This window comes from Gymnoscopelus braueri (assembly GCF_963280865.1).
Source record: "Gymnoscopelus braueri genome assembly, chromosome: 6".
NCBI classification, from domain to species: domain Eukaryota; kingdom Metazoa; phylum Chordata; class Actinopteri; order Myctophiformes; family Myctophidae; genus Gymnoscopelus; species Gymnoscopelus braueri.
Window position 1 is genome coordinate 8,796,102 of NC_137607.1, and position 15,623 is coordinate 8,811,724.

The following is a 15,623-nucleotide window of genomic DNA, read 5'->3' on the forward strand; positions in this document are numbered from 1 at the left end:
TCAGGTGGACCGAGAACTGGGGGGCCACGGTCATCCGTGGCGTCAGCGTCGTGGAGGACGACCTCCCCGTCCCCCTGGACTTCATCGACGACTTCGAATTCTTCGATATCGTCATGGTAAGAGGTGATGGCCCCGTTATCGGCATCACCATCACCACTCACCGGCGGGGAGTAGTAGCGGAGAGCCGCTCGATGCTCTGCGCTGCTGCAGCGGCCATCATGTGGGGAGAGAGGGGGATCCACGTGGGGCTCGCTGTCCTCGTAGGGTGCCCTGGATGTAGGAGAGCGTGAGCGGGGGTGCAGAGTAGACCTCGGAGCTTCCAGAGCTCGTGCAGAGCCGGCTGCTGCTGCCGCTCGGGGCCGCCGACGTTCTTCCCATACGGAGGCTAGGCTAGCTGGCCCGCGGTCCGCCGATCGTCGAGAGGAATAGTAGCGGCGGTCTCCGTCGTACTCGTCCTCGCAGCTCTCGAACATGGCTCGTGGTGGTAGGAAGAGCCTCTGGGCCCTGTTGAACCTTTCCCTAAGCTCGGAGGTGTGCAAGCCTGCACACTCGTAGCATCTCGGGTCGCCGTAGACGGCGTCCTCAGCGTGTGCGAGCCCCAGGCAGCTAACGCAGTGGTCATGCTGGTCCCATTCCTCGAGAGGCTGGGAGCAAGAACGGGAGCCGCAGCGCCGCGGGGGAAGGTCCATGCTGGTCTCCAGCTGTCGGCGATCGGCGACGGCTGGACGGTCCCGTCGATCCATGAAGAGCTAACAATGTTAGCGGAGTTTTCCACGCCGGGAAAATAGTAGTTAGAGGGAGAAAGGTTGGGGAACTCAGTGGACTGGGATCCAACCCGTCGCTATTGAGCTTGTAGAAACCCGCAACCTCGATACTTACAGTGTGGAGCTCCTTCACACGCTTGGCAGAAGGAACAAAGAGGATGACTTCCGCGTTCCTGCTCCTCTTATGCCCTCGGGCGAGGAGGCTGCTGGGAAGCGACGAAAGGCCCATCGGGCCAAAAAGGGTTTCGGCCCTGAGGGAGTGAATGTGAAGCTTCTGTATCATCGCCGGAGGGCGCTGTTTCCCATAGTGAACAACGAGAGAAGCAATGCAACAAAACCAGTAGCACCCAGTAGTACCCAGTTTTATCGAGTCTGACTTTTACTTTCGTATCTACGAGAGCCTAGCGACCACCCCCCAGTTTGCCCTGTAATGTCACCAGTAAAGCCTGTATTTGTACATACCAAATTTAAGGTGCTTACCCGCTTGCCCAAAATGTTACCTACAATTACCTGTAGGTGTCCGGAGTATTTGTGCAATGTATTAGTCCATAGTTTTCAATAAAGAAGTGTTTTAATCCCGTCTGTGGCCGATTCTGTCGGAAGTTCCCAATGGGCAGTAGTGATAGGGCGCATCCGGTGAAAGCCGGAATTACACTAATGTAAACAGGAAGTAAACGAGGAGGAAAATGGCGTTCGGCCACAGAAGGGATTAAAATACTTCTTTATTGAAAGATATGGACTAATACATTGCATAAATACTCCGGACACCTAACTAACATTTGTATCAGGCGGGTAAGCACCTTAAATTTAGCATTTGTACATGTTCGGAGAAATACAGGGTTTACTGGTGACATTTCAGGACAAACTGGGGGTGGGGGGGGGGGTCGCTAAGACTCTCATCGATAAAATACATCTACGAGAGTCTTGGTGTGCGTTCGGAAATGCGCACTGGGAGCGCTCTCGCCTATAGTTTGTATTGGCCAATGGCCAGTGCGCTCGTTGCTATTATATTTCCGAATGCACCCTGATCTAAGGCTGTAGAAACCCAGTTGAGTTGGGTTGGATAAATGTCATGAATAAATAAATAATTAATCAGCAGCAGTGCGCTTTTGAATGATTATTATATTGAATGATTAGAGATTATTCACACTGAGGACTCCAAGCAGAGGGAAGTTAAAAGGGTAGAACATGATGGTGGTGGGGGGGGGGTATGTGTGCATCATGTGGTTGTGTGTGTGTGTGTGTGTGTGTGTGTGTGTGTGTGTGTGTGTGTGTGTGTGTGTGTGTGTGTGTGTGTGTGTGTGTGTGTGCCTGTGTGTGTGCCTGCTTGCGTGCGTGTGTGCGTGCGTGCGTGTGTGTGTGTGTGTTGACAAGTTACCAACGCTGAAATGTTTAACCAAGGAAACTATAGAGACGTTTCCATGTCACTAAAAGTAGCCTTGCACACGCACGCTACTTATTTGTTCCAAAACTCACAAAGTTGGAGATCATAGGAAGGTCGGCAGGGCAATGTCATATTTAGCTCTATTATTACTTTATGCAGTAAGGTCATTATGCATGTGCTATATGTCTCTATAAAGTCTAAAGAACACCTTTAATTGTCATTAGTAAAGTTGGGTTTTCATAAGATCTTTTATCATTTCTGTATACTATCCACTCACTAACATCAAACAGTCAATAGGCTACACAGTGCATGTGTTCATACTGGAGCACAGAACAGAGGGTCGTTTTCACACCTGAAAACCACAGCACATTATTTCCTGTGAAGCAGGATGCAACATCTATACCAGTGTCAGTGAGCTTATTGGTTGCAGACTTTGTTGTCATAGACATGTTTAAGTGTTGTGCAACACAGACGTTCCGAAAATTTCCACTTGCACAGAAATAGTTGTTTGTTCCAAAACTCAAAAGCTGAGATGATTAGGGGGCTCCGTCTTTTTAGCAAGAAAGCAAGCAAGCAATAACCGATGAACTTCAAACTCTTCTGGGCCCCATAGCTGAATGGGAGAGGCCACCTGGGAAACAGTCTCAGGTTCGATTACCGGCCCAGGCAATGTGTTGACACTTAACCCCTAACTGGATGGATGGATGGATGGATGGATGGATTTCATACTCCTCCCTCTCTTACTCACACTGTCAATGTATCTGATGCTGCTGTGGGTGGTTTGTGCTTTTCAGCACAGTATCAGATTAATAATAGAACTAGCTATTCCAAAGAGACATTGCTACATGATTTGTTTGAATATAAGCATAATTATATAATAGAAAAGGGTATTTACCAAAGTATTATTTAAATTGCCCATCTCTGTTTAAATTAATTTATTACAATCAGGTAAGCCAAAAGTTATTTGTAAATTAGGTGTTCACGAAAATGTTTTTTCTTTGTTTAAGTTTGTTTTATTTAGCAACGTGTGTCCTTGTTTTGTTACTACTGTATGTTCTGTTTGTGCTCCATACCATGTGATTATGGTCTTGAGCCACATTAATAAATGTGGCTCGATTTCTTACATAATCACATTTTCCGAGCACAACATGAGATTTCAAGTCAGAAGCATCAGTGGTGGGGACATGGAAGTTGAATGCAACCGTGGTGTAAACTTTCATAAAACTAGTATTCACATGTGAAGATTATCGTACTCAACAAAACATGAAAGTATCATGAACCTTTATTTTCCACAGATTATTTTCAGCAATAATGAAAGAAAAAAATATATACAATGCAAAAATCCCGTTTTGTCAAGGGAACCAGGAGGATGCCAACTTCTAGGATGGCCTGAAAATAAGTCGAATGGAATGGAATTGCAGATGGTCTAGAGTCGTCCAGCTCCAGTGGCCACATTGCCTGGAGGAATCCAGGCCTTAGACAGCAAGCTGGTTAGAGAAGTGGCAAATAGCTGATCTACAAGCTCACAACGCCTATCTTTTCTTTCATTTGATTTCATTTGATGATTAGGTCCACATTGAGAAGTCAATAATCAATGACAGGATCAAATGTGGTAAAAAGCAAATTAATACACACATTTACAGTGTTGAATATGAAACACTGTTATGATGTCATAACGATATTTATTAACTGCTCTGACACAAAGAGGATTTATTTATAAAAACAATATTTTCAAATGTTATGAAATCCAATCCAATCCAATCCAATGAAAAAATAAACATTGTTACAAAATGTTGAATGTACAGTTAATTGTATTCAATGTCATATTTAACACTATTAAGGACATTATGCATCTACTGTATGACTCCTTAAAGCCAAAAAGTAGTACATTGGGTATCACTAGCTGTTGCTTGTTTGTTATGTTGTAAACAACATCATACCACTTCATCTTCATCTGTGTCCCCAACAACAACATCAAACATATTGTAATACATATAATAACACTTATCATATGTGTCCCCAGTAACAACTTCAAACGTATAATGCATGCTGGTTCATTTGCTGGTCAGTGATGGAGTGTGTTGAAGGTGTTGTGTTGTGTTGTGTTGTGTTGTGTTGTGTTGTGTTGTGTTGTGTTGTGTTGTGTTGTGTTGTGTTGTGTTGTGTTGTGTTGTGTTGTGTTGTGTTGCGTTGGATTACTTTATGGGAATTGCTAACAATCATGCCCCTTTAAAGACATTTACAGTCAAAGCCAAAAGTGCACCCTGGATTGACATCACTTTGAAAAATCTGATGTCACAAAGGGAAGAGGCCAAAAAGCGGGCTGTTCTTTCTGGTTCTCCTAATGACAGAAAACACTACTGTGCATTAAGAAACCATGTGACAAAAAGTAATAGATTAAATAAGAGAAGTTATTATCAAAAGAAAATCCATGAGAGTGGTAATGATGGGAAAAAAATATGGAGCGTACTTAATGAAATTATGGGTAAAAAGTCATACTGCAATGCTTTTATCGAAACAAACAGTGTCTATTTTACTAAGCCACTTGAAATTGCAAATAATTTTTATGATTTTTTTGTTAACAAGGTTTCAACACTTAGAGAATATGGATATAAATGTTTCCAACTCTGATGAATTGATAAAAAAGTTAATGTTATGTACTTTTGAATTTAATCAGGTGGATGCTGTGTCGGTGGAAAGGTTACTGAGCACGTTGCCTGTTGGTGGATCTGTTGGTACTGACAACCTGGATAGCAGGCTGTTGAGAATATCAGCTGTACATATTTCCAAATCTCTTTGTCACATTTTCAATCGATGTCTGATTAGTGGTGTATGTCCAAAGCTGAGGAAAGATCATTCCACTACCCAAAGACACAAAGTCAACATTCTGTGGTCCCAACAGTAGGCCAATCAGCATTTTGCCAGTATTAAGTAAACTATTAGAAAAAATTGTGTTTAAACAAGTTCAAGATTACTTTTCTGACAATAATTTAAAGGTAGGGTAAGTGATATTTTTTGGTTAAAACAAAAAGTATTTTGTTAAAAGGTTAAAATACTATATTCTGATAGTAATCATTGCTATAGAGTATTTTTTCAGTAACAGATGTCTCCCTGTCTCTCCAGCTTTTTAATAAACAGAAAATACATTTTTCGGTAGGTGTCAAAATCTCAGCCAATCAGGAGAAAGTACACATTTTTAAGCTTAATTTGTATAGTGTTCCAGTTCCAATTTTGTCTGCTCATTTCTTAGCGTCATCACTTCCAATTTCACTTGTTTAATCTGTATCCTGATTGAGTTCTCTGTCCTGGTTGGATAAAATTGGAAATGAAACTGAAACTGAAACGAAAATGCATTTTCTGTTTAATAAAGCGGTGGAGAGACAAGGAGACTCCTAATACTGAACAAACACTCTATAGCAATGAGTACTATCAGAATATAAAGCTATTTAACAATTATTTTAACCAACGCAAATCACTTACCCTACCTTTAACTACTATGTACCAACATGCTTATAGGTCGGGACATTCCACCTGCACTGCTTTAACACAACTGTCAGATAACTGGTTCAAGTCAATTGATAGCTCAATGCTTGTGGGTACAGTGTTGCTTGATTTTAGTGCTGCTTTTGATGTGATCGATCATGACATTTTAATTTCCAAACTTACTAGTTACGGTTTTAAGTCTTCTGCTATCCTATGGTTTAGAAGTTATCTCTCTGCTAGGTCACAGAGAGTATATTTTAACGGAGCCTTATCAAATAGTAAGGCCCTGTACTGTGGAGCTCCACAAGGAAGCTGCCTAGGACCCCTTCTATTTTCAGTTTTTACCAATGATATGCCGTATGTAATAAGTAAGGCCAATTTAACAATGTATGCTGATGATTCAACTCTGTATTATGCAGCCCCCACATGTTCGAAGCTCAATCAAGTTCTCTCCAGGGAGCTAAGCATAGTATATGAGTGGATACAAAATAACAAACTTATTCTTAATATTTCAAAAACAATTTGTATCATTTTTGGATCTAATTATAGGTCATCAGATAATCCTAAAATAAATCTACAAATAGAAGGTCAAACAATACAACAACAAGTAAGAACTGTGAAGCTTCTTGGACTCTGGCTTGACTGCACATTGTCCATGTCCCCATGGACATGGGGAGAGCTATGGCAATAACTAGAAAGTGTTTAACGTTTTTAACTTCAAAACTGTTTCGTCAAGTTGTGTGCTCACTGGTTTCATGTCATTTAGATTACTGCTCAGTAGTATGGTCATCTGCATTTAATGGTATGCTTCAAAAATTACAATTTGCACAAAATAAGGCTGCCAGACTAGTTCTGGGTTGTTCTTATAGAACAAGTGTGAAAAAAATGCATGAACGTCTTTCTTGGCCAAGTGTCAAAGAAAGACTTTCTGCTAGTTTACTTACATATTTTCATAGAGTCATTAATACCCAGACTCAAATCTGTTTTTATAATGATATAACTTGCTGCTCAGAGATTCACACATACTCCACTCGTGGAGTGTGTGATGGACAGATAACTTTACCTCTACCAAACTCCAATTCCATGAAGAGAGCGAGCTGCATTGTATAGGTCAATTGTACTTTGGAATAGTCTTCCAATTGAGATTCGAAACACCAGAGAAAAAGCCTTCATATAATGTATACTCAAAACATACAACTATTCTTACATACCAGATTGATAGTGCTACTTTTTAAATCTGTTGTATCCCTGTCGGTATCTCTTTTTGTGTGATTATCGACTTTTGTAATGCAATGTAAGGTATTATTTAGATTTTGTTGTTTTTAGTATTTCTTTGTAATACACTGTGATATGTTGAATGGTTTTGTTAATGTATTTTAATGTCTTGGACCCCAGAAAGACTAACTGACGTTAAGGCGTCAAATAATGGGGATCCGTTTAAATAAACAAATAAACAAAACAAAAACAAGTTCACAATGCGTCATTGTGAGCTTGCAGATCTGCTATTTTCAAAAGATATTTATACTTCTGAAAACTTGAAATGGGACATTCTGCATAATAAGTACTTTTACTTTTGGTACATTTTGATTTACATTTGTACTTTTACTCAAGTACATTTTGAATTCTGGACTTTTACTTGTAACAGAGTATTTATAAAGTTCTATAATGTGAGTACTTTTTACACCACTGGTCAATAGTAAAGTTGGATTTTCATAATGGTCTTTCATTTCTTCCTGTTTACTATGCACTCACTGACATCAAACAGCGATCACGTGGGGAGTGTTCACTCTGAGGCCTGGAGCAGGGGGCAGAGGTTGTGGTTTTTCATTTGAATACCACAGCACATACTTCCGGTAATGGTGCAGATTGGAACATTTATATCAGTGAGCTCATGCTCATTGGTTGCACAATTTGTTCTTTCGATGCCACTAAAAATATTCACTTGCACAAAGTTACTGTTTGTTCCAAAACTCACAAAGATGAGATGATGATGATGGTTGTTTGATGGTGTGTGTGTGTGTGTGTGTGTGTGTGTGTGTGTGTGTGTGTGTGTGTGTGTGTGTGTGTGTGTGTGTGTGTGTGTGTGTGTGTGTGTGTGTGTGTGTGTGTGTGTGTGTGCGCGTGCGTGCGTGGGGGGGGGGGTGTGGCAAACAAGCGGTAAACATACACTTTGAACTCTTCCTCTCTTCTTCACTCAAACTTCTCCACCTGTACCAATAAAACAATAAAAGATAAACATTATAAAGACAGTTTGGCATTGATACAAATATTTCAATCAATAAAGGCATCCAGTGGTCTGTTATTTCTAAACAACAAACCACTGTTCTGCCAATGTTTTACGTTTCGATGAGTGCCCTGTAAATAAAGTTTATTATTACTATTCCATACCAATGGATGTGTGCACTCTATGTACAGAGTACACACATCCTGGCTGTATTTATCCTGGTTTATCCATGAAAAGCCAAATTAATCTAGCCAGGATAATTTAGTCTGTTATACTGGTTTATCTCGGTTTCATGAAAGCAGAGGCACGTAAGTGAAGGGGACGTTCTGTGCGTTTTGTTTGTTTTGCTTTTAGTGCATATTGTCATGGGATGACATCTGAATCCTAATAAAATCAGTCAATCAATCAATCAATCAATCAATCAAACCATCAGATGGTCTTGCACCAACTCCAAAAGGATGTCACGTTATACTTAACTGAGTTTTGTGCATAGCATTCCTTATTTTATATTGATGTTCAACAATAGCTTGTGCTTAGACAAACTTTCTACATCTGAAATAATAGAATACTGCAATACTAGTCATTATTCTGTGTGCTTCATTACATGACTCCTCACACATCTTTATAACTACAGTGTACTTCATCTTGAACTTTTAAACCAAGTGACTGTCTCCCTCTCAACTTTCCTACTGTACTGTCTGTCTCTCCTACGCTCTCCTTCGCTGACCCTGACTAAAAGTGTCCTCCTTTAGGTAAACCAGGCTTGTAAGAGTGAGTCTTTGGTTAAAAGCCATCAACGTGTAGCTGTGTACATTGTGTCTGACCTGTGTTTATCTTTACAGTGGAGTAGATGTCGTGTCCTGAAGCGGTCTGACCTGAAAAAAAAGAAGAGAAAGCACTTGGGTGTGCTTTATCTTGTATGTGTCCCTCATTCTATTCCGGCCAGTGAAGACAGCGTGGTTCAAATTATTAACAATTACAATGCAATTATGTTGAACAAGTGGCCTTACATGATGTGCGTCATTGAGGTGAGCATCACTTATACCTTCCATCTGTCAGGGCCGTAATACCTAAGCCCAGAGGAGGAGTGTTCTCCTTTATGTAAGCCAGGCGAATGCTTAAACTAACTAGAACGGTTCTCCTGTCATGAAAAATAGTGAGTCCTGAATCTTTGATTAAAAGCCATCAACATATAGCTGTGTAGAATGTGACTGACCTGTGTTTATATTCACAGTGGAGTAGATGGCTTGTCCTTCAGAGGTCTGGTCTGAAAAACATAAAACAATAATAATAATACTACACAAGAAGTGTTAAAATATTTGACTCTCTGGTAAAATAATGGTAAAACGAGATGGAAGTAGACAACAGAATAAGTGAGTGATGTGGTGTGTAGTAGAGTAACTCTACCTCTCCTCTTGTGGTTAGCTGGCTGCATCACTCTCACATCAGCATACGTCACATCTTCACCCTGCCTGTCTGTCTTACAGCCTGCAACACACAAATACTTATCAACTCTTAATTATAAATATAAATAATAACTTTAGTATTTGTTATTTGTTTAAATAGAATTTAGATAAATGGCAGGCAAGGCAATGTTTCTTAATGTAAATAGCTAAATTAGGCACTCGGGTGGCGCAGTGCTAAAGTGCCTGCCCACCACCACGGAGGTTGTGGTTTCGAATCCGGTGCATCTGGCTTTGTTGAGCGTCTCTACACAAACGGCACTGCACTTAGATAGGGCATTTGTGGGCTCAATTTGTCATAATTAAAAACTTTGGCTTGACTGTCTGTGGAGGATAGTCCGAAGATTCAGTGGCCAGTTTGGTGTCAATTGAGCAAAACGTGGGAGAGATAAATTGAATTTGTTTTACAGTAAAAGAAAAAAAGAAAAAAAAAAGATTGTGATAGATTTCATAGTTCATACCACCTCAAATCATATGAACTGTTTTGAATAACTGTTTTGTTGCCTATATATGGGCTTATGGGGTTTGTTTATGGTTATGTCTGAGCCAGAATGATGTGCCAGCCGGTTCTCCCTTAAGCTAATTTTAATATAGGATACATTCAAAGATGTCTGTTCAGTTGCGCACAGACTGTACAGTTGTGTAGCAGCAGTTCCACATGTTGACAGAACTATGCTCAGGCTGAACAAAGGTAAACAGCGAGCCAGAGAGCTCTATCCCCCATCCACACCCCTTTCCACCCCTGTTGTTATCGACGGGTGACAGCGACTGAGCTTGTTCGGTCGGGTGAGCGACAACGACGTCGGGCCGGTGTGTGGGGGCATTTACTGCTTTTCTAAATAGCTGTCTGGACATTAATGACATACCTTGGGACTTCTTCCAGAGACACAGACCCAGAATCACTAGAAGGATGAAGAATCCAGCAAACATCAGAGCGTAGACATATAGAGGCAGGTTCTTATCTTCGGAGGCCGGAACATCTGAAGCAGAATATGATACATAGCTATTCCTGTTAAACACATTTTAAGAGCTGTGAACCTATTTTAAATGGCAATCATTTCAATTCAGCCTCAGCAGAATTTATATTTAGGTAAAGAGTAGGGAGGATGCGTCATTGAAAAATCACGTGTGTGTGTGTGTGTGTGTGTGTGTGTGTGTGTGTGTGTGTGTGTGTGTGTGTGTGTGTGTGTGTGTGTGTGTGCGTGCGTGCGTGCGTGCGTGTATAAACACAGGTCTGCTAAACATTCAACTTGAGAAAGTTAATGAAAATGCCTTTTCACCTTCCTCTGTGGAATATTCTCAAACGTTTGCTTTGTTATATACTACAGTATTTAACAAAGTATGTTAACGTTAACGTTGTTAAGGGGCCCACGTTCCATGTTACCCCCCCCCCCCCCTCCCTTTTTAACGGACCACAGACTGCCACAGGCCCCAATGCAACTGCAACTTAACTTATGGCCCTGCTTTCCTTATTGGCAAAGACGCTAAACACAGCCCCAGGCTGATATATTAACATTACTGTTTATTGATTTATTGATTGATTGGTGTACTTTATTTAGTAAGACATGAGAACAACAGTACATGGAAGTACAAATTCAATTCAATCAAACAATACAAGGTCTACTATGATGATGATAATGATAATGAGAAATCCCCTTGGATTTAATTGGTTTAGTCCGACTCCCTGGACTCCATGACAATGTGATGTGGTTTATTTTTGGGCGGTGTAGCCGCCCCTATAAGTGGGGTTGGGACACCTCATTAGTATTAGTTTCCTGCACTGTGATTGGCCCATTAGTAGACCCCTAGCTGTACTGTGATTGGCTGACTCTATTGGCTGACTCTATTCAGCACTGTGATTGGCTAGCGAGACACATGATGACATTAATAACCTATAAATAGGATTATGCACTTCCAAAAATCATTTTTTTTGGGAAGTGAGCTTCCATCACTATGATGACCACTGTGATGACCACACCGCCCACTTCACACTGGGTGTGATTTTTGCTATTTTAGCGCTGATTGGTCAACTGCACTATAACCTCTGGCTTGCATTGACTGATCAGCTGTCGTATCAGCCCTAGGCGACCACAGCTGACCAATCAGCACAACCTCTCAGTCCTTTTATCACTAATATAAAGTCTGGGTTTGTGATACAACAATCTCACCTCTCACATCCATCCAGCTCTCTGGTGACTCTCCAAGGCCAGAGATGTTACACTTGTAGAATCCTTCATCAGATTTTTTAACACTGTGGATGGTCATCTGTCCTGTAGACTCAGTGCTGATGAGGGATCCATCTTTATAGAAATCAGCTAGACGGTCAGCGGATGGTTTACCAGTTCGCTTGGTTTTGGACCAGCAGTGCAGAGTGACATCACTTCCTTCCATCACGGGAAGTACAGGCATCCCCAAGATCACATCGCCACCTGAACAATGATAAATAACATCATAAAAGAAGAATATTTGACTGAGGCTACATCACTCTGAACAACACTATCCCAACATGATGAGGTTTTAACATTAAATCCTCTTTAACAGGCAACTGAATAAATAAACAGAACAATTTGTTGATTTGCTGAACGTACCAGTCACAGTCATTTTAACAGTGTTACTGTTTCCCTCTGAAGACTCACACCAGTAAACGCCACTGTCTAAGGCGAGCATGTCTCTGACAAGACATCCTGTGTTCTTTATCTCCCCCCAGACATCACCACACTCGGTGACGTTTCCAATATCGGTCCTCTTCACTCTCCAGTTAGACTGTCTGTCCTCACAGCTCAGAAAGACAGACTCAAAACTAAAGAACTGAGACCTGTCCGGAATGAGTCTGAGAGAGGCTGTGGACATGGAACTAACCACTAGAGAGAGAGAGAGAGAGAGAGAGAGAGAGAGAGATATTGAGTTGATATGTTGTATGTAAAATCAGGGTATTCAAGCTGTTTTGAATTTCTTCTTAAATGAAAGTAAACCTCCATTATCAAAATATACGTTTCAGACCCATCTTTGATTGACTTCATATGCCACTCATCATCCAATGATCAACCCTAATGTAGAATTAAAGCCCTGACCCTATAAGCTGAGATCTGTGGTAGGTGAGGCAAATTCTGCATCTTGTCCTCAAGAGGACAAGGTACATGTAGGTCAGGTAGAAGGAAATGAACACACGCATAACATTTAATGCATAAGTTAATCAAATTGTGTTTGTACTCACAGACTAGTAGGTAGAGTGATGTTAACTCCATGCTGTGTTGCTGCTCAGTGCTCACGGACTGACACACTGTTATGGCAGAGTTACTGACTGATGACTCCTCCTACTGCTGTTGTGGTGAAGAGGAGGCTACACTGAAGGAAGTGACAATGCAGTGCTACTGGTGTTGTGGTCGGGAGAGGATGCTACATTGAAGGAAGTGGTGGACTGGTGGACTTGTGAGCAGGTTTCATGAAGTGTGGGCTTATATAGGGCATTCTGGAGAATAAATACCATACATAGTATACTACACACATTTTCATATTGTTAAAGAAAAGGTGAAAGGTGAAAAGGTGGAATTAACCTCTGGTGAATCAGGTTAAAACTCAACTGAGCTAATATTTGAAACGTTGCATAGGTTATAAAAGATCCTTTGTGGCTACCAATGTGGGGCGGGGGTTCTGAAACCAACAAGCCGAGAATCTACAGCCATTTTCCCCAGCGATTGGCCGGGTGTGCGTAGATGTGAAAATGGGCTTCATTCACGAAGCTCTTACTATATTTTTTGTTAAGGCTACTAAATAAGACCAACATTGGATTCATGAAACATGTATACAGACTTCTTTTTGTGTGCATACACAGTAGTATTAATGAAGAATGTCACTCGTTCGTATATTGGATCCACGTTCAAGTGTGAATCATTGCATAGTTCAACGCCATATTTAACACCATAAAAAGCATGCACTGAAGGCTCGTGTGCAACAAGAAGAGGAGCCTACTCCACTCTACTACAGTCTGCAGTTTGTCAACCTGTGGATATTTAGAACAAAATAATATATTTCTAATAGTCAGTAACAATATTATTAAAAGTGTCCTGTTCCTCCAGAAATAAGGTTAATGAATAATACTGCTCCAATGCCACCCCACTGAGCATTTTTCTGGCTATTAGACGTCTAAAATATGTCTAAGGGCTAGGCTAGAACGGGGTTATAATTGGTCTAACAGTGAACGTTTTTTAGCGGTCTAGGATTGGCCTAGAGACGTTGATTACAGTGGGGCCGGGCCGGGAGGCACAGCACAGTGATCAGGCCCCCCCCCTGCGTATGCAGGTTTTGGGCGGATTCGGTCACTTTTTGGGGGGCTTTCTGTCACTTTATTTCGGTTTTAGGGTTAGGTTAGGGTTATGTTGTTTAATTCTTATCTTTGCCTGATTTTACCGATTTATTATCTGACGGCCCGGGCCCTCCAGGGTCGCGGGCCCGGAGGCGGCCGCCTCCCTGGCCTCCCCGGACGCTCCGCCACTGGATTAGCTGTTTTTTAAGCGTCTATTTGTAGACCGTCTATATTATAGCCGTTGAAATGACGTCTATAATATAAACGTCTATATACAGACGCTTAAAAAACAGCTAATCAACGTCTAGGCTAAGAATAGACAGCTAAAAAACTTTCACTGTTAGACCAATTATAACCCGGTTTTAGACGGAGGTCTAATAGCCGACTATGGCTCAGTGGGACGCTGCAGGCATTATCTACCCGGAAATCAATTTTTGGTTGTGGTGATGTCAAGATGATTCGATCTGTTTGCATGTAAACACAATTAAATACTCAGTTCTGTTAGTCAGATGGCTATATAAATAATAATAAATGTATTTAATAATTATATTTATTTTATTATTTGTAACGCACATTATATTTGACACAAATCTCAAAGTGCTACATGGCATAAAAAGTCAAGAAAATAGATTAAAAATAAATACAAATTTAAAACAATGAAATTCAGATCAATGGTAAGAGACCCCCGTCCCCAACTATACACAGCTAAGAAGAAGTTTAAAAACACACACAAAGGCATCAATAAGTCCATCTAGGCAAATGCCTTGTTAAAAAGAAAGCTTTTAAAAGCATCAACAGACTGTGGTGCTCTCAAATGGTCAGGCAGGACATTCCACAGCCGAAGAGCAGCTTCGCTGGGGGTCTAATTCAGTGTGTCGTAATTTCCAGAGCGGAGGGAACGGCCCGGGTAGAGGTGGGTGGTTTGAGGAGTTCCTTTAGATAGGAGGGAGCGGACCGACACACCGATGGACGGACGGACAGACAGGGTGCAAAACATAGTCTCTAAATAAGTTTAAGCAGCGACATCACAGGACTAAATAATAGGCTAATAAAACATGGCAGGATATTATACAGTGTATAAGTCTTTATATTTCTCTAATGAACATTTGCTCACCATTTTTTAGGTAAAACTAAAAAACTAAATAAGATAGTTGGAATGCTGCTATCTGATCTGATATCGTATTATGGATCAGAGCTTTATTTATCATCAAGGCGGAAATGCTTCCATTGGATTATAAACTATCATATATGGTGCGTTACATCGGGAATGGACACAGAAGTCTCTCAGATCCCCACCTTTTTTGTAAAATCCACCAGAATGTCCACCAGACTTTGATTCACTCAAATGCGCCACCTACAGATCTGGTCAATACCATCGTTATATTGACCCTACTGGCTCACCTGCCAGTGAGGAACTCCCACCGGGAGGACGTGGCGCCTCCATCCTACTCCTCCCATTCAACATTCCCTGCTGAAAGGCACCACCCCCAACCTGTAAGAATACATGCATTGACAAAGGTCAACATCCCCGTCCGGCTTCCCTCCCCCGAACACGACTAATTGTGTTCCTATAGACCATGGGGTGTCCAAAAGTTTTTCAAAGGGGGCCATATTTGAAAATAGGAAAATACCTTAGGGGTAACAGCATCTCCTGGGTGGGTGAGTGACTACCTTGATGATGAAAAACACTAACATTCAAACCAAAATTAAGCAGGTGCCAAGCAGAAAATACAATAACTTAGTTACAAAAGAGAAAAAATAATCTTCCACACTGTTGGGTAGTGACATGGATAACGGACCCTATTTTGATACAAACAGTCACATGATGTGGAGATTCACAGAAAATGCATTACACCTGTTGATAGGTAATAGACAAGAATGCAACATGTCATTAATCAGGTAAAAGTCTCATCCATACATTTGAAATGTAATACATCAAGTACTATGAAAAAATACACAAAAAACAATCATTCAAGCTCTATATAGATCTAAACAATTAGAA

General features: G+C 41.0%; 1 protein-coding gene across 1 annotated transcript; it reads right to left on the bottom strand.

Moving 5' to 3' along the window:
• Positions 1–2,463: 2,463 nt before the first annotated feature.
• On the bottom strand, positions 2,464–12,168 carry LOC308086751 (uncharacterized protein; the record flags this gene model as incomplete). Its single annotated transcript, XM_080430400.1, has 7 exons — positions 2,464–2,468; positions 8,680–8,730; positions 9,072–9,122; positions 9,263–9,343; positions 10,185–10,298; positions 11,487–11,747; positions 11,907–12,168. The coding sequence occupies 7 exons, from the start codon at positions 12,166–12,168 to the stop codon at positions 2,464–2,466; spliced, it is 825 nt and encodes a 274-aa protein (XP_080286526.1).
• Between the last annotated feature and the right edge of the window lie 3,455 nt (positions 12,169–15,623).